The sequence below is a fragment of the Apiospora marii genome (genome assembly GCF_038362585.1).
Source record: "Apiospora marii strain CBS 49790 chromosome Unknown utg000004l_segment0_segment1, whole genome shotgun sequence".
NCBI lineage: Eukaryota > Fungi > Ascomycota > Sordariomycetes > Amphisphaeriales > Apiosporaceae > Apiospora > Apiospora marii.
This window is the reverse complement of record NW_027117376.1, coordinates 1883729-1908623: the sequence shown is the minus strand read 5'-3', so window position 1 is coordinate 1908623 and position 24895 is coordinate 1883729. Positions and strand designations below refer to the sequence as shown.

Here is a 24895-nt window from a genome sequence, read left to right as displayed (position 1 = left end):
TTTAAAGTAGTTATAATATCTTTTTAATATTATAATATTATTATCGACTTTTATATATAATTAAAATTATTTATTAAATTTTTTTTTTAATATAGATTTATATTTTTATTTATATTTTAATACATTATTTTATATTAATTTTTAAAGTTTATATATCTTTTTTTATAACCTTTTTTATCGTTATTTTTTTATATAATATATTAATTAAAGCTTTAAAACTTTTATAATTAAAATATCGATAGCTGTTAATATATTAAGCTTTATAATATATCAATAAGGTCTGGGTTAATAATTATAGGTATTAACGTGAGACGGGATAACGATATATTTAACGGTACTTTCCGGTATATAAAGTTCGAATTTCGTACACGCCGTTTCGTTTTTAATTTTTTTAGCAGTCCGAGGAATATTACAAATATTAAATTCTATAATAATCGATTATAATAATATATTCTTTTATTTTTAATTTATATATTAATTTAATTTATAATAAAAGTTATATATTTATTTCTAAGTTTTTAAATTTATTATTAAAAATAGATTAAAATAAAAAAAAGTTATAAAAGGGAAGGTTATATATCCATAAGCTAGTATTAGTAAGATATAATATTTTAAGACGAAGTGACTTTAGTGAAGTCCTCTGAATAATACCGATGGACGAGATACACCGCATATTTATTGCGGTAATTGAACCTTCGTGAACCCTCTACTTCTATAGAGATGACTTGATATGAGTCAAAACAAAGGGAGGAAGATGACGTGGGTTTGCTCACCATGCTCTTCCAAACCTAGCAAATTCAATGGCAGACCATGTGTGATAAGACTGTCTTGCTTGTTCAGTATCAACAGATACTCGTTGACGACAGGGCGAACTTCAACCCCGAAAATAGTTTTGAGCGGGATTCAACATGTATCAGGAAGACCCTGGTGAGAAGGGAAGACAACTGTATGTGGTAGTTATCTTCACATTTTACGAACTTTTCACCTCCGCCCGAGGAATGTACCTGGAGCTGTCTAGAAGTGAAATATTACCTACCATGAACACCTACACGACTCTCTCGTGGGAAAGGGGGAACTACCCCTTTTTACACCAACCCCACTCCCTCACACTGAAAGCAAAGAAAGAAAGAAAGAAAGTCCACCCACCAACCCACCTTTAACTCGGCGCACACTTCTGCCGCTCCTCCTCCCTCCTCTGCTCCTTCATCTCCCTCCTCTCCCGTCTCATCTCGCGGCGCTCCTCCCGCTCCCGCTCCCGCCGCAGCAGCTCCGGCAGCTCCACAAAGGCCGACTCGCGCCTCCGCCCCGAAAAGATCCGCCGGAACCGGTTGAAGGGCCGGCGCTCCCGCACCCGCTCTCCCCCCTGGCTGTCGCCGTCGCGCTCCTCGAGGACGACGGGCTCGGCCGTGGGCGTCCGGCCGTTGCGCGAGGGGTCCTGCTCCAGCTGCGCCACCAGGTGTTCTTCGCCCATCTGCTGCTGCTGCTGCTGCTGCGGTGGGAAAATCAAGGGCGCGTTGCGGTATCGGTCCGCAGGGGTGTACCCGTCGCGGGGGTTGCTGCCGTTACCGATGTTGGGGTGCTGGACGACGACGGCGTTGGGGTTGGTGGCGGCAGGGCCGTTGCCGAGGCCCAAGAGCCCATTCCCGCCGGCGGCACCCGTCATGGGATGAAAAAATACGCGTTGGTTGAGGCCAGGGATACCGCTACCTCTGGCATTGGCAACGGGGTCATAGACGATGTGGGAAACAGCGCCGCCGCTCCCGCCGGCAGCTGGCGCCATGGGATGGACAGGGTAGCTGGTAGCGTTGGTGGCGTCGCCCCCAGCGTTCCACGGATGGACGAAGTTGGGCAGGTTGCCCGGCCGGCGCTCGATGGAGAGGTAAGTCGCGGGGTGGGGGTTGATACTACCGTCGGACCCGGAACCATTGGCTGCCACCATGGACGAGTTGTTGCTGCTCGCACTGTTATAAATCGTGCCACCATTGCCGTTGGAACTCCCACTCCCACTGCCGCCTTCCAACAACTGTCTCAGCAGGGCCGACGACTGCCCGCTGAGGTCGCGGTTCGTCTCGGGCGACCGCCGCCACTGGCCGCCCCGGAGGCCCAGTCTTTGGAACGCCTCCACCAAGCCCGGCGACGGCTCCTGGCCCGGCGACGGCGTCATACTCACGATGAAAGCGTTGCGCCTCAGCTCCGCCTCCTCATCCTCATCCTCCTCCTCGTCCGACGTGACCGGGTAGGGAGGAGGCCGCCGGATCACCGTCCCCGTCGAGGTGTCGCCGACACCCTGCTGCGACGACGACATGTCCTCGGGGGGACTATCCGGTAGGGGCTGCTGGGTGCGAGTGAAACTCGTGACCGGGCCCTGCTGCGGCGGCCCCGGGGCCGCGGTTCCGTTCCCCGGCGGCCGCTGCTGCTGCTGCTGCTGCCGCCGCCGCTGCTTCTTATACCGGAGCTCGTGAGCCAGCTGGTCCCGGTGGTTCGGCGGGGACACCGAATGAGAAGGCGGAGGCGGGACCTGAGCCTCGCCCCTAAGAATACGAAGCACAGCGAGACCGACACCACTGAAAGCCGAACCACCGGTGGGTGGGGGCTGCTGCCCGTCCTGCCCGCCCGCCGCCGACGAAGACTCGGCCGAAGCCGCCCCAGGCGGCCGCCACTGTTGTTGGGGAATGACGGGCCCGTCCCCGAAAGGGCTCTGGCCGCTCGACGACGGATAAGATGAAGAAGCCGTCAGGGACGGGTTATAAGGACCCGCCGGACCCGGCCGCGGCGCCGGCGGCGGGCCCTGATTGATCCTCTCCTCGGAGCTGCTGTCTGGCGCCGGGGGCCCCTGGTCCTGCTGCGCCGGCGGCGTGAAGGGCGGGAAAAAGGGTGGTTGGGCCTGGCGCGCAAACGGTACGTTCCGAACGTAGTAGTCCAGCACATCCTCCAGCTCGCCCCAGTTCCAAAACAGACCGCGCCAGCTGTCTTCGGGGCCCAGCTGGTGATCCTCGTAGAGCTGACACCAGGCCGTGAGGTCGGCCATCTCGTTAAAGTTGATCCCCGCCCCGACGCTGCAGATGCGCAGGCACACCTTGACCCACGCCATGAGGTCCTCCGCGTGCTCGAAGTTGCCCGCGTACTGGTTGAACTCGACGGTCGTGCGGGCGCGCCCACCGCCATTGCCCGGGATCTCGTACGTCGGGAAGCCGTAGTTGGTGCGGGCCCGCAGCGCGCCGCCGTCCGCCGTCATCAGCTTGTCGAGCGCGGCGTACGAGGGCGCGGCGAGGATCTGGGCCGCGCCCTCGGCGACGCTGACGCGGGGCGGGTCGCGCCGCCGGAAGTCGACCGTCCCCTGGAGCTGCGCCAGGCTGCGCGCCCGGGCCCGCGCCGCCGTCAGGCCGTGCGCGACGTTGGACGAGCTCCGGACCATGAGGGTGTGGCTGTTGTCTTGGCGGCTGTCGAAGTGGTACCGCTGCAAGGGCACGTCGACGCTGAAGCAGACGGCGGCGATGCGCCGGAGGGTGGGGAGCGGGATCTGGTACTGATCTAGGCCGACGTGCACGTCGACGCCGCCCGAGCTGTTGAAGAAGATCTTGCGCGCGTACAGGATGTGGATGATCCGGGCCAGCTGCTGGAAGCCGTCGGGGGTGTTGCACAGGATCGGCGAGACCAGCTCGAAGCTGAAGGCGTGGTAGTTCATGAAGTTCGGGAAATCCGCGAAATCGCTCACCGAGAGCCCGACGCCCGGGTTGTCCTTGATCGTCCACCGCCGGTACTCGGCGTGGATGAAGCCCTGGGCTCGCACCTCGGACAGCGGCACCAGCTCCTGGTTGGCCGCATTGCGCGCCGGATGGGGCACCAGGAGCTCGCGGACGCCGTCGTTGTCCCGGTATCCGTTCAAGAGGACGCCCGCGTTCTCGAGAATTTGCGCGAGCTCTTCTCGCCCATAGTCTCCCCAATCAATCCGGCGGTTCTCGTAAGGCAGGATGCATACGCCCGGGTTGTCTCGGCATAACGTCGCGACGTCTTCGTTCTGCCTTGCAGCACGCATGAACAGAATGCCTTTGATCTCGACGCCGAACCGCCAGGCTAGCGGGTTTCTTAGCCACGCCTCGTTCGCCCCCTCCGGGTACGGATAGCCCCGCCTGGCCTGTTGTTCGAGTAACGTCCAAAATTGGTTCATCTTGGCGATGATAATGAAGCCGCTGAATCACGCGGTCAGTTTGAGTTCTTGATATCGAAGCAACCAGACTTGGAATTTTCGAAGGCTGTTTGGTGTCCTATGATGTGAATCTGAAGATCTCCTGATAGAACCCATGAGCGACTATATATCACGATCTATAGCCAGAGTCTACCCCAAAACCACTCTTTGATACAGCATCCTGCTGGTATCACAATCCAGTTGTTTTCCAGGGATCACATAGCATCCTTTCCGGTCCTCTTGTGATAAGAAGGCTATTGTTGACCGTACCAAGGTAGGTAACCATAGGAAACAATGAGCTTCATCAATAAACAAGGAGTTTGGTGACAGGATCAGCCTGCCCTCTGCAACAACCCAGGACAGAAAACAATGCACACCCTCGACATGGCCTGTCTACTCTTTATGGACAGGCAGGGACATAATGAGGTTGTCCTACCCCTAATGAGTTGCGCCAAAGCCGAGTATCTCTCCCATCGAATCCGCCCAACAAAGAGTCCACCCCCCGAATACCCTTTGCCGGTCCGCATTCGGCATAACCCCCCCAATCTCATTGTGTCCCCGTACCACAAAGCCCAACGAAATAAGTGACTATATCCCGTCTGTCTCTCCCCGGCCCTCACCCAGATCCCAGCTCTGCCTGACCAAAATCTCCGGAACACGACGACACTGGATAATACCCTCAGAGTTAAACAAGCCCCCTTTCTATCTACATTTCTTTCTTTTCTTTTTACAAATCACCTTCCAGTTCCCCCCCCTCGCAAAGGGCATTCCACACTAACAGCAACCATGACGCACCGCCTGAACGAGGTGTACACCGTCAACGGCATCTATCTGCCCTGGGGCCCCGACGATCATGTGCCCAGGCTGACGACGGGGAATCCCACTGAACGCCTGAAAGAAAAGGGATTTATTTTCGTCGATATTCTCAGGCCAGGGGGTGAGTAGTCCCCTTCCTGAAGTGAGGAGCGCGAGCTAACGTGGAGTCCCATCTAGTGGCGGTTGTCCAGTCGATCGAGAACGGGCAACTATACGTCAACGAATTAGTAACCATCGGCTTAGATACCCTGTTCAACGCGCCGCCATCATTCCGGTACGTGGTATAAACCAAACCAAAACAAGAAACCCTCTAGACTATGTATGTGAGCTAACGACCAGTGTAATATAGAGTGTCTTCGTTCAACCCCGGGCAGTACCCCAACATCCAGCCTCCGCCGAGGCTCTTTCCCGATTACGTCCTTCCGGACGAGCCCTACTTCCCCAAGGTCGCCCTGGCCGAAGAACAGCCCAACCCAATGACCAACACCAACACCTGGTCCGTATACTACAAGTAAGTTTCTCACCCTCGGGTTTGCCCGTCTGAAGACATACGTGCTGACAGTTTGACACGAAAGGCACCCCAATGGGGGCACGCTGCAGAACCTGATTGAGCTCCACAACCGAAGCCGAAGACCGGTCCCACCGCCCTTCATATGGTAAGTAACGGAGCCGAATTCCGTAAACCTCAGCCGCTGGAACAGTCGCTAACAGTCCCCAGGCACGTCATGGAGCAGCTGGCCGAGGCGCTTCATTACATGTACCGCGGTCGTGGGCGATACAATACCCCTGCACCCCCGGCTACAGGCCCCTATCCCTGGGTGCCACTCTATTTGCCACATCGGCGAGTCTACCACCGAAACCTTGTAAGTCAACACCTCCCTCTCTCTCTTTCTCCATCTCTCTTTGCCTAAACCAAGCGCCGAGATCGCGTACTGACGGACGACTGCAGACTCCCGCAAATATCTACCTCGATTACGAGCCGCGTGGTGGCGGCGGAGGCCCTCCCGCCGCGGGGCAGATCAGAAACGCCTTCCCGGTCATCAGGATCGGCGGTTGGGACGATTCCGCCATAGAAGGCGACGGGCCGGCAGCCCTCACCCGGGGCCGGTTCAACCAGGGCCTGAACGAGTGGGAAGACGCCCTCGGATACGGCCAGATCATCCGCAGCCTCATGATGGCCCATATACCGCTCTGGGACCCGAACACCAACCCCTGCCCCAACCAAAACGTCGTCCTGAATGAGTATAACAACCCTTGGTAAGCGAATTCCTGTTGTGTTTACTTTCCGTCTTTTCTTTAGATGCATGCTAACGGCGTCGATCAACAGGACCCACCGGCCGGACAGCCGGGACATCACGGCCCTGTCGCAGCTGCCGGGAGCCCCGTACGAAGCCGTACAATACAGTCTAGTAGAGCCGTTCGAGGTCGACAACATCCAGCAGCTGGGAAACGCGGCCATCATACCGGGCGGCAACGTGGGCGCGGCGGGCACCCCGATGCGAGGAACAACGACCCAGTTCCAAGGCTGTAGGCAGATCGGCGCGCACCCGCAAACCGGCCAGCCCATGTTCGCGGCCGACATCAACTACATCGTCAACCACGTCCGCAGGCTGGCGACGGCGGCCATGACAGTGGAGCGGAGACCCAACCAGCCCCGCGGGTACTACACCGCGCACGACGTGTCTTGGACGAAGCCCAAGCTTTTGCCCTATACTTTGCCCCAGGGCATCGACAGGTATGGGTTGCAAAGGTCGAACCCGGCCCCGCTGTTGCCGCCGGCCATTGCTAATGGACTGAATTCCCTTGTCGGAGGACCCATGGCACTCAGGCCCAATGCGCATGTCAAGGTTCTCAATATGAACTACGCGAAGGAACCCCCCGCATGAGGGCCGTTCGACGATGCGGTGATGTGGCGTTGTGGGGCTGAGCTGGGTGGTGGCCCCGGAAGCTGGAGTTGGGGCAGCTGCCTGGTAGGATTGGGTGTCGGTCTCGCCTAATCTGTGGCCCCATTGGCTCACGTCACCAGCGTTGCACCCATAGCCAGTGCATGCATATATATGTATATATACATACTTACCTGCACAGGGCTCGGTAGATAGATGGAAGATAGATAAGTATGTGGGTGGGCAGATTGGTGTGTCTCGTAATGGCAAAGGCTAAAAGCAGAGCAGAGCGGTAGAATAAGTAGGATGGAGGGGCAATGGAATGTGAACAAACTCGGCTACGTCAGAAATCCGTATTGCTTGCCGAATGCCGTGCTTTGCCCATGGCATTTTGTGTTTTCTCGTATCTGCCAGTGATCCGATGTCGTTAGGTGCAGATGTGGTATGGTAGGTTGCATGCAAGAAAGAGGGAAAGGCAGGAGCGAATGCCCCAATCAGCGACCCGGAAGGCAAACGGGAAGCCCAGTAAAAAGTTAGCGAGTCACCCCCCGCTAGACCAAAGCGGGTCTCGCCTAAGATGCAGCCTGCTCGTTACTCAATAGTGTCTTTTAGTGAGAGGGTCGGGACCATACGTGCCCTACGAGCCCCTACGACAGCATCGCCCTAGCTTGCGACAAATTCCGGATTGTCCTAAATATATCCTAGATGGCGGGCAAGAGACACTTGTGCCGCCCCAGCCCCTCCAACCCGCCTGCTCGGCATCGGTATTACCATTCCGTCATACATCGAAAGGCTGGGGCCATTCGACGACCTTACGAGCCCACTCGACCAAAAATGTCTATATAGACTCACCTCCACCACCGCCGTCTCGGGTTGTTTCTTCACTCACCAGTCCACTCAAAACACCCTCAAATCAATCGACACAGCAATACACTTGTTAATAGATATTTGTTTACTTCACTCAATCAATCAACCACCATAACCATGATCTCCTCCACCCTCCTCCTCCCCGCTCTCGCCGGCCTAGCCGCCGCCTCGCCCATCGGCGCGCGCCAGGCCAAGGGCCCGCACATGCCCAAGACGGTGTACGGCGTGGACCCGACCAAGCCCTTCTACCTGACGGCCGACACGGCCGGGGCGCGGAGGAGGCCGCCGCCAAGGAGTACTACCTGATCCCGACGTACCTGGACATGGCGACGAGCGAGCTGGGCCTGGCGGCGGTGGAGCCCGAGTACGCCCCCGCGCCGCGCGCCAACTACACCCTGATCGGCAACCACTACGGCACCCAGCTGTACGCCTACGCGACGCTGCCCTGCACGAGCCCGACGGGCTGCCCGGGGTCCTCGATGCTGCAATGGAGCAACGCGTCGCCGGCCTCGGCGGAGGCGTCGCCGCCGGCCAAGGCTCTGACGTTCCAGCAGGGCGTGCAGCAGCCCAGCTTCGGCGGGCTGGCCTTCTACGGCGAGTACACCGGCGGCGACTTCGCGGCGGGCGAGACCAACTACCTCGTCGGCGCCGGCGACTCGGACTTCACCAAGGCTTGGGCCCTCTGCGACTACCCGCAGGGCAACCCGCCGCGCTACGACGTGCTGACTTACCACGGCGCGGAGGGCTTTGATGCGGCTTGTAAGCCTGTCACGGTGCGGGCGAACCAGGTGCACGATGCCGACGAGTTCAAGGCGAAGAAGGAGTAATCTGTCGCATATGCAACATAGAGTAATCACTACTACACGGCATTCAGGGAAGGAGTTGGGAACGGGTCATTGCATAGCGGGGTTTCTTTACTTTTCTTTTTTCCTAACGACGAAGACGACAATCACGATGACGAAGACGCAGATAGACTATTCGGATACTGTTTAATCTTAATTTAGAACATATTTCTAACCTGGCTTCCACCCCCTTCCATCGTCTAAGTGTATGCGTACCCAAATCTGACAACATCCAAGCCACTGATCCTACCAACCTCCGTGCATTTAAGATAGATACCCCCAAGCATCATCCACGAGGCACTTCAGAAGCCCAAGTGGCTACAAATACGTCAGGGGGTAGAAACGCCAAGGATCGTAAAACCTCGACCAATATGAAAAGCCGTGCTGCTATGAAAAACAAAAACGGCCCAGTGAAAGCCCAACCAACTAGTTTATCAGAGCCATCAAAAGTATAATCATGTACAAATCGTCTAGTTACGGAAAACGTTCCTAATGAGACGGTGATCAAGACAGTGATTGGTAGAATGGACGCTGTGATGATGGAGCTGACATGCCACATCACCTTCTCAATGTCCGTAGGGAATCTGAAATTCCAGGCAATGCAATGGGCGGCACCAAACACCAAGGCGCAGGCGGCAGATCCGTAGGCTGTGTATAGTTGGTAGCCAGGGTCATTATCTGGTCCGGCCAAGCGACGGTCGAGATGTATCGCATCGTTCGGTATCCAAGGGGATCCCCGAAACCACCAAGAGGTGGTCGGGCCGACCAAGGCCAGTCTGACCACCTCATGAGCCGTTTGTGGGTGACGGGCTGCCGGTATAGTGATGCTGTATGTTGCGTTGTTCGGTTTGTTTAGAAGGAGAAGGTATATGACAATAGTGCATATAGCAAACGCAAGTACCATAACCTCAAGCAGCGAACTTGAAAGGTGTCGATAAAATCGCGAACAGATCTCTAGTATGAACCAGCTGATCTGGCCCAGAGCCAATAACTTGAGGAACATGTCTTGCTTGTTGCGATCGTCTAAATCGTCAGATGCAAGAAAGGGGAGTTTGTCGATAATGCCAAATTCCCGAGCCATGAGCAGTTGGTTCGCGTCTAAAATCCAGATATTGCCTCTTAAAAGATTGACATTACGAGCCCAATCTCCCTTGGTAAAAATGAATCTGCTGGCTTCACATTCATTGCGGAAATATGACATATCGAGCGTTTCAAGAGCTGAGTCTACTATTGCGGTGTTCGTGTTGTCTACTAGCCAGTCGGTCTTCCCTACTGCCCATGAGCGCCGGGTCTCACACTGTTCAAGATCCCCAGGAGGAGAAAGGTTTGTATCCCATTTATCGGTCTCGAAGGTCTTCCATATGGCTTCTATCCAAGCACGGTGCTGCTCCCTCGGGCTGAAGACCATTTCTGTGTTGAGGGGTTGGATTTGCGCAAAGCAGTTTTCGACTACGCGTGGCAGGTATCTGGTAATATGTTCCAAATAGGCAGGTGCTGAAACAGATCTTTTGAGTCCGAGGACACTCCAGCCACGAAGTCGCATCTCATCAGCCTGTTGTTCGTTTTCAGGAGTTGTGGTATTGGCCAGGGGAGCAAAGCTGATCGTAAACCCGCCCATGTTTGCAAAGTGCGTATGCGCGGCGCTCCACGGAACACCATCGCTCTTGCTAAATGCCTCGAAGCGGGTTTTGAGGCATCTCACTGACAAAAAGTTACTGAAGGCCTTGCCAAGCGCGAACTCGGGAGCGAGTAGGGTAAATAGCATCCATTTGACTTTGGTCCATGTTCTCATCGTTGTTCGCTTGAGCTTCTGCGCCCAGTTCCCAGGCTCGATCGTGGACTGTGGCGGTACATTGAGATGGAGGACTGACCAGGTGCAGGCGAGGAGAACTAGAGCGCAGCTCCAGACGATACTCAAGGTTCCTCGGATGGGAGGGGCGCCCACAAAGGTCACACCGTCAGAGGGCAGTGTGCAGTTTGTTGAAAATACTTGCATAGTGCGCCAATGAAGAGAAGAGCTACACGGAATAATATAGATGAAGGAATGAGTTGATGCGCTGAGAGGTCCAAGCAAGTCTCACAGGTAAATATGATCGCTACCTTGTCATCTCCTTCAGCCTGATCGAAGGAAAGACTGCAGTTGGCCTTCGAAGACGCAACCGTGCATATACCCGCCGCTGAAAGCCCCCGAGCCTCCTAGCTGAAAAAAGGACTACGTGGCACCAGTAATGCATCACCTTTTCCACCATGTGGTCAGCCCCTAAACGCCTCTTTCTCGCTAATGCATGCATGATCCAGAAATTATGGGATGAAAGGCTGAGGCGAGGCTATGCTGCAAAATCTGCCACAACACAGACATATATAGCGGTGTCATGGATAAACAATTAGCCTTGAGTTCTTCCCATACTCAAGAAGTAAGGAGACGATTTTATTCGGATCGTTGGCGTCAAAGGGTAGCTTTCCCAATGGCAAAGAGTAGAACTTTGAATCCCCCATATTTATAGAAATAAACTTTATGATGAAAAATATTGGCAAAATTTGACCCGAGGGACTTAGGTCAGAGTCCAGGAATGGTGCTTCTAACTGCATTGCAGCCCGAGGCGAGAGGTAACCCCTGAACCAGGGACGTGCCAAACCTTCCACCCCCTTTTACCCACCAACCGACCATAACTTCGACATTTTATGGTCTTTAGCATCCAATACATAAGCCTAATAGCCCCAGATCCCCTCCGTAGGTAGCATCATTAGAGCATAACGTGCGGTAGTTAGCCTAGTGGTAAAATGAAGTGCTTGAATGTTGTGGATGCCCGTCTCCACAACCACCTCAATTTCTTTTTTCTCTTTTTTTTTTTTTTTTTTTGGCCAGTTCCCATGTTCGAGTCCATCCAGAAGCAGACTGGGGCTTATGCCTTTTATTTTTTCTTCGCCGTTACTTCTCGTATTCGAGTATACCGTTACTCGACTCCTTCGTCAATGACATAAGCACACTAGTCGTACAAGCAGGCATACTCCGCAAATTTACCATATCAGTTTTGAGATCTCATAAACCTCGTGCATTCTAGTCTTCAAGAATCTCAAGTACAGGCCTTTCACCAATCCGTCCCAGTCCCCTGAACATAGCAAAGCAAATCGGCATAATCCCAATATCAACGACCAAACCAAACCCCTCCTCTACGCCAGCTCCGCCTCAATAATACTCTCCACCGCACCCACCGGCCGCCAAATCCCGCGCACCCGGAGCCCCGCCCGTACGACGAGTTCCCCGAACTCCCCTCCCGTCCTCTCCTTGGCGGAGAAGAGCGCCATCATGGTCAAGTCCGTCGTCGTCACGCGCCGGTGCGCCCGCACGGTGCTGACCAGGCTCTCGTGGATCAGCAGCCGCGAGTACCCCTTCTCCATAGCCCCCGCGATGTTCGCCAGGATGCGCACCGCCTCGTCGTCCTGCCAGTCGTGCAGGATACTGTGCAGCAGATAGACCCGCGCCCCCCGGACGGGCTGGGGCGTGAAGAAGTCGTGGGCCTGGACCGCTATGGCCGGGTCCAGGTCAAGCGTCGTGGCCAGCTTCTCGGCCACGTCGGGCCTCTCCTGCAAGACTAGTGCCCCGGCTGGCATGTCATGGTCCCGATGGCGGACCCGGAACTTCTCTAGGTCGTGGCCCCTGCCGCCGCCGATATCGACCACCAGCGGGCGCCCCGGCCGCGCGTCCGTGACGACGGGGTCGGTGGGGTAGATGTCGACCCAGGGCCGGAGGATGTACTTGGAGTGCAGCTCCATCGCGTCATGGAACTCCTTGGCGGCCAGGGGGCGGGCGCTCAGGTAGTCGAAGTAGCTGGTACCGGCGCCGCGGAGGTGCTGGAAGTTGCTCGCAGTCGTGTCCGTCGGGTTCGTCCGATGGCCCGTCGCGGCCAGGAAGGCGGGCAGGTTCTGGAACGCGGGCAGGGAGAGGTCGTAATAGAACCCCGTGCCGTACCAGGAGGGGAAGGCCGGGTCGCTGGCTAGGGTGGTCGACCAGGGCGTGGGCTGGTAGGCGTCCTCGCCGACCTCGGTGAGCAGGTGCTGGGCGGCGAGGTGGCGGACTAGGCGCTCTGTTGGCCGCCCGTTCCAAGGTCAGTCAGTTGTTTACAAGCGTAGTATATGTTACGCCAAGAAGGGGGCACACAGACTGATTAGAACCGGGTCGGTGTTGGTCAGCTGCGCCAGGTCTTTCGAAGACTTGGTCCCGCCGCCCGACTCGGCCCATTCCTGGAAGATGCCGGCATCGATCGCGGCCTTCACGGCCGAGTGGGTGAGGCTGTGCTCGAAGGTCTGCTCGAACGCGATGTCCCAGGGTTGCTGGAACCGACGCAAGGCAGCGTAGAGAGCGTCCGTGACTTTCGAACGCTGAGCTTCGTCCAAGCACGTGCCGGGATCGGCGCTCTCTAGTGATTGTATGAACTGATCCATGAAGACAATTCTTTCTACATAGACTCCTCGTGAAGATGTCTCTGCCGATAATTACCGACTGGAGTGAGAGTTGTTTCGACTGAAGATTGGAAACCCCGCAGTATGGAAGGGTGTCTTTCGGCCGCCGTGTGCTTCAACTTGTTTGCCTGATTGACGCTGTGGCTTGCGAGAAACGCCCTGCATTGTCGGAGAGGCTCCCCGCCCCGCCCCCTTGTCACTTAGTCTTAGCAAGTATATATTTGAATACGTGGTAAACGCCGTGGCTTAATATCACTTCTAGAGCCCTTGCCGCTACCCTTGCATAGCTAACAATTAATGTGCCCCTACCCAGGGAGTCAGGGATATAGCATTCCTTATCGTTCTCGAGACCAAGAAATTAGAGGCCCATCCCGTACTTGGCTCGCATGACCACTTCGCCTTCTAGCAAACATTGCCAGGTCGCAAGTCATTCAAGGATATATCGAAATGAAATCTCTTCTTTCTGGAAAATGGGGGCCATAACTGTCCGCATAATGATTTTTTGCCGCGCGGGTCACTCAGAGAACCCCTTCACGTTGCGATGGCTTTCTCCCTCGATGATAACTACAGTCGCGGGACAGACATAGCCTGTTGGGTTATGCTCGCCATCATGGCCGGTAAGACCAACCACCTCCTGTGGCATTTCGATCCTGACAGTCATCATTCTATTTTGTTGTGGTTGGCCTGCGAATCTACTGTCGCACGGCATTCGGAAGGAACAACATGGGACTGGATGATGGGATCACAATATTCTGTGTTGTCATATCTCTAGTCTCCTGTATCATAATGACAGTGGCAAGCTTGAACGGCGTCGGCCAACACACATGGTCACTGTCAGGCCCGCAGCAAGTCCAAGCCCTCAAATGGAACATCATCCTCGACTCCGTCGTCATCTGGACCTTCACCATGCCCAAGTTCGCCATCATCTGCATCCTGAAGCGCATCCTCAACTACGGCATCTGGACCACCGTGGCATTCTGGGGACTCTGTCTGACGTGCCAGGCCGGCATCCTGGTCACGTCGGTGTGGTGGTACAAGCAATGCAGTCCAGTGGCGCACGGATGGGACCAGAGCATCCCCGGGACATGCGCGGATGCCAAGGTCCTCATCGATCTTGGCTATTTCACGTCCGGCTATTCCTGCTTTCTCGATTTGCTCTTCGCCTTCTACCCGGTGCCCTTTATCCTGCGGCTGAATATGCCGCTCAAGAGCAGAGTGGCCATGAGCGTGGCCATGGGTTTGACGTCGCTGGCGTTCGCCGTGTCGCTGTACAAGCTCATTATATTCGGTGACGTATTCGCTCTCGCCGCCGTCGATCCAGCTTGTACGTGGCGTTCTCTTTGACCTTATTCCCACTGTTTGGCCTCTTTGCGTCTTGGCTAACAAATGGCTTAACGGTAGTCCCGATCCCCTATCTGGATCTTCTTGCGTTCACCGAGACGTGTATTCTGATCATTTGCGCATCATTACCCACGTTGGGGCCCGTTTATCGACATGTCAGAGACAAGTGGCAGGGACCAAAAGGAGAGATGAACGAAAGCGAGGAGCATAGCTATAACTCGGAGCCGGCTGTTGCACTTCAGGATGAGGCACCCGATCGGAGACGCTATTCTAGTAAGGGGATATCGAAGAATGAAGAGAGGGCCGAGCAAAGCACGGACGAGCTACCATTGGTTATATTGACAACTAGTAGCAAGTAACGAGGAAATATTAATTACACATCGACATGGGTTGGTCTTTTGAGACTGCATTAGGCTACAGTCTCCCTTAATTATCATAAACGGAATTGACCCATAACCGGACTTGCCCCTGACAGTACCTAGATCACTGACAAGTGAGATTCTCACGACGTGCATGAGAGACGCTCGTGTTCTTGGCATAACATCCTCACTACCAACCCGGTATCAACTTTCCCTAGCACTCTGTGTCTCGTGTTTGATTATTGCTTCGCGCCTCCCTTACCGGACTGGTCCCTGGAGAGGAATTCCCCGTCCACCTGTGCAATATCAGTCAGGAACAAACATAACCGGTAGCGAATAACTTACCCATTCCGGAAATGGCGTGAAAGTGTGGCACTCCCCGGCGTATTCGATAACACCCTCAACCCGGCGAAGTTGCACAAGCTGGCCGCTGACGGTATTGCTGATTATCGATGTCGCGCCGGGGCCCCAGGTCAGATGGTCCAGCAAGCGTCGACGATCAATAACGTCAATCGGCAGGTTGTTCAAAAGAACGAGGACCTCTAGCCAGGATATGAGAAAGTCTCTGTCGTTCTCGTACGTGCACCTATACCCATGTCGTTCCAACGTCGGGCGGACCCCTACGCGCACCATCTCGCGGACGTGCTCTGCAAACGGCTTGAGGTCCGGGGTCTCTTCCGGGTGCCGAACGGAGGTCAGGAAGTTCTCGGCTACCTCGTATAGAATCCAGAGGCGTGGTTGAAACGGGGGATAGTAATACATGAACCCGCTGTTCCGGATAATGCCCGACATGGTCTGCAGGACGCGGGTGAAGTAAGCCTCTTCTTCCGGACTCCGGGGATGCTGCGGTACGCATGTCCAGTCGACCCAGATGTAGGACCACGGCGTCTGCTGGAGGTCATGCTGCATGAGTCGCAAGTATTTGCCGCCGGGATCCGGGTCTTTTGCCGAGTGCCAATAGTGGCTGACGAAGAAGCACTCCGCCCGTGTGACCGAACCAGGGGTAGCGGGAAGCAGGATGTAGTCGTCCAAGTTCTCCCTGCTCCACTTCGTCATTGTCTTCTGCGTCATGAAGGAGTCTCTTCGCTGGAAGAACCAATACATGACGGAATTCGGTGTTGCGCGAAAGAACCCGTCCATGTCGGTGTAGTCCTGCAGTAGTCCCTTGACTATCTCCGAAGGAGGCGACATTGCCGTTGTCTCCCAGGCCGCCAGGCTGCGGCGCACTAGGGAATTCCATGCCGAGGAAGCCGAAGTTGCCATTGCGACCTCTATTCCGGATATTGCAAGGAAGTACAAGCGCACCGGACTAACTGTAGAAGATGGGGAAATAAATAAGGGGTAGCTTGAAAAGTGAATTTGCTTGGGCGAAGGGTGAGTCGGGAAGAACGAGGGGAAGCTTCGAGCAATTGCTGCTGCCAGAATCCCGAAGTTGAACCCCCTCTTCTATCACCCGTACAAGGTTACATCACTATCGTACCAATAGAGCAGTCTGAGATAAACACGCATGTGCATCCTCAGCTGTCCAATCTTCTTATTGGGGGTGTCTGTTACTCACAAAAGCCTTTCTCGGCAGGTTGCACGAATGTTGGCTCCGAGCCCGACAAGCAAGGTAGAAGGGATGTGACTGAATCAGCTGCATGAGACGTGGTTAACAACGCCTACTGCAAAAGGAAAACCAGTCCGCCAGGTTTGCCAGGCGTCAAAAACGCCACTGACACTGCGACAGGGGGGCAGCATGCCAATCGGCGCGGGGCGGGGCTTTCCCACGAGCTCTTCAGGACAGTTATCTTGGTGCATGCAAATGCCCATAGCAATCAAATACCATCACGCCAGAGAAAACAAGACTCCTTCGTCCCACGTGCTGAAGAATGGCCCCGAACCCTCGACAGAAGAAGCCGCCGGCACGCCCGCGGCCCTCGCAATTGGAGTCCTTGCCCGTTGAGCTTCTGTTGGCGATACTCTCCGCCTCGCCGTCGACCGACGATCTCCACAGTCTCATCCGCGCCTCCCCCGTCGCCTACCGAGTCTTCTTGCCGGCCAAGGGGGCGGTGCTCCTCAGTATTCTGAGCCGAGACTTGGGCTCCACGCTGAGGGATGCCATCGCCGCCACGTTGATCGCCCGCCGCCGGCTCCGGGACCTGGTCGAGGCCGGGCAGCTAAGCACGGCGCGGGACCAGCGCCGCCGGATCCGGGGCGCCATCCGGGAGTACGCGGCGCTGCTGCGCGACCCAAGATTCCCGGTCGACGCGCGGGGGCTACCCGTCGAGTCGGTCGTCGTGCTCGTCCGGGCGAGCCGCGACGTGCAGGCCGTCGTGGACGCGTTCGCGCGGTCCAGGCTCCCGGCGCTGCGCGAGATCCACCCCGACGCGGGCGGCCCCCTGAGCAAGCGCGAGCGCCAGCGTCTCGCGACCGCCCTGTTCCGGCACCAGTTCCTGGCGCGGATCGAGTGCAGGGCCTTCCAGCTGCGCCGTGAACTGTGCGCCCAGCTGCTGGACCTGTTCCCGCCCTGGGAGCGGCAGCAGCTGGTCGACGCCCACTGCTTCGTCTTCAACTCCCTGCAGGCGGCCTTCATGATGTGCGTATGCGGCGACCGGGACGGCGAGTGCCCGATCGACCCGGCCGCGGCGCACGGGGAGGAGGCGGAGGCGACAATCCGCAAGACGGCGTGCGAGGTGGGCGCGGTGCGCAGGAGGCTGGCGATGGACCCGGAGCTCGTGCTCTCGGGGACGAAAGCGACCCCGGCGCAGATGTCGCACAGCCGCGCGGCATGGCGGCCGCAGGAAAGCTGGTGGGCGGTGCCCGGGTACAACTTCCTGATCGGGGGGCCCTTGCCCTGCGGCAGCAGCTGGGTACGCGTGCCCCCCGCCCTGCACCATCTCCGCGACGTCCTGTACCAGCAGGAGGATGCCGCCCCGGCCCTGGAATTTGCCGGCGATGATGATGATGGTGATGGTGACCACGACAATGGCAACGACCCCGTAATACTACCGCCGCCCCCGTTCGCGTGGACGGACGGGCACGACGGCCTCGCCTGCCGGCGCTGGGGCATCCAGCTCCCGCGCGAGGTGCCGGCGCCGGGGCAGCAGCAGGGACCCGATACCGTGACCATCAGCCAGGGCGTCTGGATGACGTTTGTGCTGCGGCGGTGGCGGTGGCTGGGCTTCGCCTTCTACGACCGGGCCCGGGTCGAGCGGCTCAAGGCCCGCATGCCGGCCTACTCGACCGGGTGGCTGAACCGCCCGTGGCCGTCGGACGAAGAATGCAGGGCGAGCGAGGAGTTCAGGATGCAGGAAAGCTTATTATACTGAATGAACTTCCTACGGGCAAGTGAGGGGGTGCTGGCGCCTGGCAAGGGGCATCGTGCGAAATAAATCAATTCGCATAGAGCAGCGCTCATCAGCTTTTTTTTTTTTTAAAAAAAAACAGTGAGGTCGTCTTGGTATAAACGTAGTCGCTACACATGATATGCTCTCATCATACAATATATCCCCCGCAACCCTCAACGCGTCACCGACGGCCGCCGCGACCCCATCGGCGTCGGACCCCGCCCCAGCACGAACGGCACCGGCGTCCCGCTCCGCTCCCAATCCTCGTGCCGCTTCTTCGTCTGTGGCGACGGCTCTGGCGGTTCCTCGCCCCAGCCCGTCTGTCCCGCGTTGCTCGTCAGCGAGACCTCGTCGTCGCCGTACCCGTAGCGGGTCCGGCCCAGGCCGGGCACCGAGTTGGTCAGGGACGGCCGCCGCGAGGCCCGTCGGCTGCTACTGGTGTTGTTTCGGTCCTGGCTCATTGTGGCGTGGTGGTGCGGCAGCCCGAGGGAGGAAGACCTGTTGCTCTCCTCGTACCGCGGCGGCAGGGTTATGTCGGCCGGGCGCGCGGAGCGCTGCGGGGGGGTGCCGCTGTTGGCGGTGACCGCTATGGCGCTCTCCTTGGTCTGGCTCGGCGTGGTGGTGCTGTTACTGGTTGCGGTGCCGGTGCTGGGCTTGCTGGCAGGGCCGACCACCATCTCGATGTCCTTGGCACCTGAAGACAGCTGCGGGCCGTTGAGATAGTTGTGGTACGTGTTGCGAGCCCGCTGGGACTGCGACGAGAGGCCGTACCGGTCCTCGTCCTCGAAGTCGTTGGCGGGCTGGCCCCTGGCGAGGCGCGTGATGAGGTTCGCCATGGTCATCTCGATGTGCAGCTTGACCAGGTAGGCGCAGGGGTGGAACTGGATGTAGACCATCTCGTTGGGGAGGGAGAGGAGGACCACGAGGCAGATCTGGATAGGTCGTGTAAGTAAGGAAGCATAGACGGGATTTCTGGGGGTTATGAGATAGGAGAGAAAGAGAGGGGGACTTACATCCATCAGGATGGAGATGAGCATCATCCAGTTGGTGAAACCGATTAGGGGCTTGTACTTAACCAGCCGGTGCTGCTTTACCAGCCGCTGCTTCACTACGTGGACGAACCAACTTTGTTGATTTCGACAAACCTGAAAAGGGTTAGACTCATCAACCACGGTTCATTGGGGTTCCTAATTTGACTTACCACCCGAGCAGGTTTTTATCGCTAGGTGGGGGTTGAACATCTGCGAAATAGAAGTCAGTATTATGATATCGGAATACAATCGAGGCAAACATACGAGACGGGATCCAGATGACGAAGACGGAGATATTGATGAGCGAGACAAAAGCCACGGTACACCATTTCACCCAGGTCACGGTCTTCTGGGACTCGGCAATGATGCCGATCCGGTTGATGATGATCTGCGGCTGGAGCTGGGTCTCGAACACCCAGAAGAACAGGACCATGAAGAGGACGGGCAGCGAAGGCGGCAGGACCCCGTCGAGCAGAAGCCAGCCCAGGACGCCGATGGGGATGTTGGAGACAATCTCGCCCCAAACCATGTAGATGTAGGTGCTCCGCAGCGGGTTCCGGATGCGCCGCGTCTGCTGGATGGCCTCCCAGACGGTGAACCAGCCGAAGCCGATGGAGAAGCCGGCGAAGAGGGCGGCGAGGATGTGGTCGTCGGTGACGGCCATGGTGGTGGCTTGACGTGGTGGTCGTTGCTGTGTGCGTAGTGAGGAAGGACTCTGAAGCGTCGCTAGACAGGAGGAAATAGCACAGCGAAATATGATATTAGTAGAACATGAATCGAAGAGCCGGTGCGTGATCTGGACAATGTCGAAGCCGTCAAGTTGGGAGAATAGATTAAAAACAAATCACTGGTAGTCCGGACCAGATCTCGAGAGGCGAAAGCACATCAGTTTGTGCCGGAAATCAGTTGACCTGATATGTCAGGACTCTCTGCAATATATGTGCGCGAACAGCAGAGACAACTGTCTATTTATCGAGTCTCCTACCCACCGAGCCCGGCGGACCCAGATCCCATACAACGGACGAACTACCGAAACCCCCATCGCCCCCATGGCCTCCTGAGCTTACCTACAAAGGCAAGATTAGCGTCACCGATTGGGTTGTATTATAGAAAGAAAAGAAAGAAAAAATAACGGCTACCCTATCGTGTTGCCCCCGCCTACGGTCCGTACGATCTGTTACCCGGTCCCAGCGACTAGGCGCAAAAACGTGGGATTTGTGATTCGGAAATCGCGTGTTTCTCATCGAAGGATCTCTTCTTCGTCGCGGAGTCGGACGTTTGGCCGGGGAGGTCCCCACTGTCTGTGGTGCAAACGGTAGTCGTGGGCGTGGGGCCCCGGCAGGGTACAGGGGTCGTTCCCAGATCGGTGGGATTCAGAGAGGTGAGCCGCTCTCCTACGTACTAAGCTACATAAACGAGAAACACCAGTCGGGAATGTTTGTTTTGCTGGGTTGGGTCGGCGGTTTGGGCTACTGCATCTAGAAAGCATGTCGCTGAATCGTTCTCGTCGCCTCGTCGGTCATTTTCTCGGTTCGGCTCCGGGGAAAAGAGAAACTCGCCTCCCGACCACCGCGCTTGGTATCTGTCTTCATGAACTCGCGCCCTTGATATCGCCGTTGATTGTAATCTTTTTTTTTTTCTCTCTTCGTCGTGCAGTCCCCATCGTCCTAGTCGGGTATCCTGTGAGTGATTTCCGAGCGATGAAACGTTCCGTTTTGCATTAGGCAACACAATCGCTAAGGTGGACCTTTTTGAAAACCCGGGATCCTGGAACAAGATCGGCCAATGCAACATCACCACCTGCGAAATTTCTGCTGGATGTGACCTCACGCTGTTACGCAAATGTGGCCCTCGCAGTTCGCAGCGTAGTATCGCTAAGTCTCTGGCCAACCACAGTCTCTCACGGTAAATCAAACGGGTATGGAAACCATGTGTTTCCTTGTACGAAAGCAAAGGTGTTGTGAAAACGCAGGTGGTGTCTTATATCGTCGTCTAGGTATTATCAAAACAAGAGCTAGGTGCGGTGCAACATGTCGTTACCGCGGTTCATCGTGGATTGGATTAATTAGATTTCGCACCGGGCCGCTACGTGATGAGCCTCAGGGACTTGCTGAAGGGTGCGGAAGTTTGTGTCAAACTCAATCTTCGCAGCCGACCTGACGCCCGCAACGGACGCGGGCAGATGGAGTTGATGCCCAATCGTGTCGAGGAATGGTTATGTAGTCAACCCCAGAGGAGTCCACGCACTTCTGTCCCGGGGTGTTTCGGCACAGGAAGGAAGCAGCTTCCGTGAGACCCGTCCCATCTTCGATGCGGATACCACGTCGATTATCGCTTCCTTCTTCGGCGTTACGGAAGGGCTCCGAGTCCCGGCCATGACTAAAGTCAGGACCCCAAAGGCACTTGAAATGACTTGGTTGGCCACGTGGGGAGGGATCATGGTTCGTACTATATGCAAAAGTGCCGTGGTAGCTACTTAAACGACACCCAACGTTTTCTCAGGAGATGCTACATTCTAGGTTGCAACAGACCAGACACTAGAGCAAAAATAGAGCTGTCTAGTAGACAGTCGGAACGGCTGCGATGCCCCGTTGGAACGTCATGAAATAAGCATTTTCTTTCGACCGACAGTTTGAATGTTGGTTTGTGCAATTAATGGTATATATGTACGTACATAACCGAACGACCCCCCCAACCCTCATTACGATATTCCTTTAGTCGGCCAGGTCCTAATTGCAATAACATGGATGGTGATCTCTTATTGAGAAGAACACATATACGTCTGGTTATTCGGTTAGGCATTCTGGGGGCTAGAATCCCAGCCTTACCGGAAGTGTTATCATGTCATTATCCGTAAGGATAGGGGCTGTTCTTGCAGAATGAATTCCGCCTCGGGCGTTTAGGCGTCATCGCCCCCAACATCGACGGTGGGCTTGGGTGCACGAAAAAGCAATTACCAAATCGGATAGCTAAAAGAGTAGTCGGGGTGCCACAACATAGATTAACTGTGACCAGGTCCACGTCATTCAAGGCTTTGTGAAACTTTGAGGGTACTCTCAAACTTTTCAGCTTTTCGTTGGTGACGGGCTGACTTGGAATCGAGTTGAGGATTAAAGGGCGGAAAGAAGGCCCGGCATTTTGGGACTTTCAGACGTAGATACCGTACTTTATAAAGATTTGCAAATCAGCCACTCAATTGTTTTCTGGATTTCCTTGATTTGGTATCATGTCAACATCCCAAAGCCATTTTTCATGCTATTTATCTGCCACCACTTTTCATATTGATCACACTTATCTCTGCGGTCTTGCCTGGCTAGAAGGATCTGACAGACTACACCATGGAGCGTAGCTCACCCGACCTTGAGGTTTCAACAGCATGCACAGAAGACGAGCAACTACCGACGCAACACATCCCTGAGCAGGATCCTGCATCAGAAGATGGCTCCCTACTTTCCAATCATCTCGACAGCATTATCGACGAGCAGTCTCCAAGTTCTGCCTGCCCTGATAACAATATAGAAGAAGAGAAGAAGAAGAAGGGAAATACAACGAATGATCGCTCATCATGGTCTTTACTATGGGAATTCGAACTCTGGACCTGGTTCGGCAGCGTCAGCTGCTTTATCGCCATCATCGTAGTACTGGCCATCCTCAGCAACAAGGAGTCTCCGAATTGGTATTTCGAAATCACACCCAACGCCGTCATTCAATTGCTCGCAACCTTTTCCCAGGCACTCTTGATGGCGTCGGTGAGTGCTGGGATGGGACAGAAGAAGTGGCTGCGCATGCTTTCAGTCAGACCCATGATTGATTTCCACCGTCTGGACCAATCCAGCAGAGGGCCTTGGGGCAGCCTAGTCCTCTTGATTAGTCGTCGTGGAGGGTATGTGAACCTAAGTGAATCCAATATTCCGCAAGATTCATTTTACTAACTCTGCTTCTTCTCTCTTCCCTCCCGGATAGAATGGTTTCTTCCCTTGGTGCTTTGATCACGATTCTGTCGCTCGGTATTGCTACCTCTTTCCAACAGACCCTGAGGTATCATATTGTATACACAAACAAAAACGACGCCTCAGTGGCAGTAGCACGATATATGAATGGCTCGAGTGCAGTGGTTTTCTCCTACAGCCCCATGGCTTTTGAGTACGGCTTTGACCCTGAATTAATGCCGGGCCCCTACATAGCGTTATTCAGCCCGCCACATACCGAGTTCATTGCCAAGGCACACTGCGGAACCGGGAATTGCACATGGGAGTCATATGAGACTCTGGCAGTCTGCAATACGTGCAAAGACCTATCTTCGAGCCTGAACCGAACGAGGCATGATGAAAAGTATTCCTACACGTTACCAAATGGCTTTGGTACTTCCCCACGCATTGGGTTGGACACGGTCTTGAATATGACTACAAGCGAGAATGCAAATACTTTAACGAGAGAGTTTTGGAAGTCTGTTGCATTCAGCAATAACGGTTCGCAGCTGCTCAGTGTCTTTGCAGTCGGTTCCTCTCCAGGAGTCCCACCTGCACGACCGGATAACCATATTCCAGATAACCGTGTTTCTGCTCTTCCCGTCGCTCATGAATGTCTCCTACAATACTGCCTGCGCGAGATGCGTGCAACTTGGACCAATAATACCTTTAACGAGACGATCGTTTATACATGGACAAATCAATCTCAGGGTTCCTCGTACCTCACATGGTCCTCTCCATACGTCTTCACGTCTTCCAAAACAGGAATGACTTTTTACATCCACAATGATGCGTTGAAAACAACAAGCAACTGGTTAACCCAATTCCTCAACGGCAGTGTAATTGTTGCGGATTCCTTACCTGGACCTCCCTTCTCTTCGACCGAGTTTTCCGGGGCTGTCTGGAGGGCCATGAACAGCTCCGCCACTGGCTTTCCGGACCTCATGGACAACCTAGCCAACCGCCTCTCTCTCAGCCTCCGAGAATTCCCGTACCAGCCTATCGCCGTAGGCCAATCTTCAACTGCCTCATACATCGCCTTCGTCCGGTGGTGGTGGCTCGCTCTCCCGATTTTCGAGCTTGTCGCCAGTCTCTTCTTCCTCGTCGTCATAATGGTGGAGACGAAGAAAGCGGGCATGGCGCCCTGGCGAAATGATATCTTGGCCTCCTTTTTCTATGGCTTCGATCACCGGCCGGTGGTTCGCGACAAGAGCCATGGCCTAGAGGAAGAAGCCCGGCAATTGCTGGCCGAGTTCCGTCGGGATGAAAGTGGAGGGGGTCGACTAGTTGCTGCAGGAATGACAGACTCAAAGTAAAGAGAGATCATTATCCTCTTTCAATTTTTGATGATACTATAGACTGTTTTTCTTTTTTCTTTTTTCTTTTTTTTTTTTTTTTTTCTTTGTTTCTTCTTTTTTATTTGGAAATGCTGATAGTATGAATATATCATTGCCCCTTTCCTCTCATCAAGCCCGTTAGTAGCATGTAGATTTTCTGCGTATCTCTGCCAAAAGTCTGTCGGCCCGGCAGAGAGTCATTAAGCCGGCACCATTTGTCACCAGAGTCGTCGTGGGTTGTGACCAGGTACAAGAGATGTACTGGCACTACGCAGCGGGGATGTCAGATGTCAAACCCGTCGGGGCAAAAGCTCGTACCGTCCAAGAAGTCCCGTTTTAGACCCTGTGGTCCCATGAAAAAGGATTGTCGGATAAAAGTTGAAATGCCAGACCAGGGCCTCGGCTCTGTCATAAGAAAAAATGGGGTGACCAACATGGGACGAGGTCTCGACCCTCCCCAAACCTTTCGCAACAG

The 24895-nt window shown here is 55.1% G+C and overlaps 9 protein-coding genes across 9 annotated transcripts; 4 read left to right on the top strand and 5 right to left on the bottom strand.

The window, feature by feature from the left end:
- Window positions 1–1156: 1156 nt before the first annotated feature.
- PG985_007553 (uncharacterized protein) lies at window positions 1157–4168 on the bottom strand (the record flags this gene model as incomplete). The annotated part of the gene is made up of 1 exon (XM_066827321.1): window positions 1157–4168. The coding sequence occupies one exon, from the start codon at window positions 4166–4168 to the stop codon at window positions 1157–1159; it is 3012 nt and encodes a 1003-aa protein (XP_066684996.1).
- Window positions 4169–4972: 804 nt separating this feature from the next.
- On the top strand, window positions 4973–8579 carry PG985_007552 (uncharacterized protein; the record flags this gene model as incomplete). Its single annotated transcript, XM_066827320.1, has 8 exons — window positions 4973–5123; window positions 5180–5276; window positions 5352–5513; window positions 5578–5658; window positions 5721–5865; window positions 5952–6259; window positions 6330–6849; window positions 7830–8579. The coding sequence occupies 8 exons, from the start codon at window positions 4973–4975 to the stop codon at window positions 8577–8579; spliced, it is 2214 nt and encodes a 737-aa protein (XP_066684995.1).
- Window positions 8580–8880: 301 nt separating this feature from the next.
- On the bottom strand, window positions 8881–10590 carry PG985_007551 (uncharacterized protein; the record flags this gene model as incomplete). Its single annotated transcript, XM_066827319.1, has 1 exon — window positions 8881–10590. The coding sequence occupies one exon, from the start codon at window positions 10588–10590 to the stop codon at window positions 8881–8883; it is 1710 nt and encodes a 569-aa protein (XP_066684994.1).
- Window positions 10591–11765: 1175 nt separating this feature from the next.
- Window positions 11766–13037, bottom strand: PG985_007550 (O-methyltransferase-domain-containing protein; the record flags this gene model as incomplete). Its single annotated transcript, XM_066827318.1, has 2 exons — window positions 11766–12679; window positions 12758–13037. The coding sequence occupies 2 exons, from the start codon at window positions 13035–13037 to the stop codon at window positions 11766–11768; spliced, it is 1194 nt and encodes a 397-aa protein (XP_066684993.1).
- A 675-nt stretch (window positions 13038–13712) lies between these two features.
- On the top strand, window positions 13713–14755 carry PG985_007549 (uncharacterized protein; the record flags this gene model as incomplete). Its single annotated transcript, XM_066827317.1, has 2 exons — window positions 13713–14379; window positions 14457–14755. Coding segments are annotated over 2 exons (966 nt in total), but the record flags the coding sequence as incomplete, so codon positions are not given.
- Window positions 14756–14994: 239 nt separating this feature from the next.
- On the bottom strand, window positions 14995–16018 carry PG985_007548 (uncharacterized protein; the record flags this gene model as incomplete). Its single annotated transcript, XM_066827316.1, has 2 exons — window positions 14995–15051; window positions 15101–16018. The coding sequence occupies 2 exons, from the start codon at window positions 16016–16018 to the stop codon at window positions 14995–14997; spliced, it is 975 nt and encodes a 324-aa protein (XP_066684991.1).
- A 608-nt stretch (window positions 16019–16626) lies between these two features.
- PG985_007547 (uncharacterized protein) lies at window positions 16627–18066 on the top strand (the record flags this gene model as incomplete). The annotated part of the gene is made up of 1 exon (XM_066827315.1): window positions 16627–18066. The coding sequence occupies one exon, from the start codon at window positions 16627–16629 to the stop codon at window positions 18064–18066; it is 1440 nt and encodes a 479-aa protein (XP_066684990.1).
- Window positions 18067–18257: 191 nt separating this feature from the next.
- Window positions 18258–19779, bottom strand: PG985_007546 (uncharacterized protein; the record flags this gene model as incomplete). Its single annotated transcript, XM_066827314.1, has 4 exons — window positions 18258–19016; window positions 19098–19209; window positions 19286–19325; window positions 19380–19779. 4 exons carry the CDS (start codon window positions 19777–19779, stop codon window positions 18258–18260), a joined length of 1311 nt encoding a protein of 436 aa, XP_066684989.1.
- A 2674-nt stretch (window positions 19780–22453) lies between these two features.
- Window positions 22454–24399, top strand: PG985_007545 (uncharacterized protein; the record flags this gene model as incomplete). Its single annotated transcript, XM_066827313.1, has 2 exons — window positions 22454–22998; window positions 23244–24399. The coding sequence occupies 2 exons, from the start codon at window positions 22454–22456 to the stop codon at window positions 24397–24399; spliced, it is 1701 nt and encodes a 566-aa protein (XP_066684988.1).
- Between the last annotated feature and the right edge of the window lie 496 nt (window positions 24400–24895).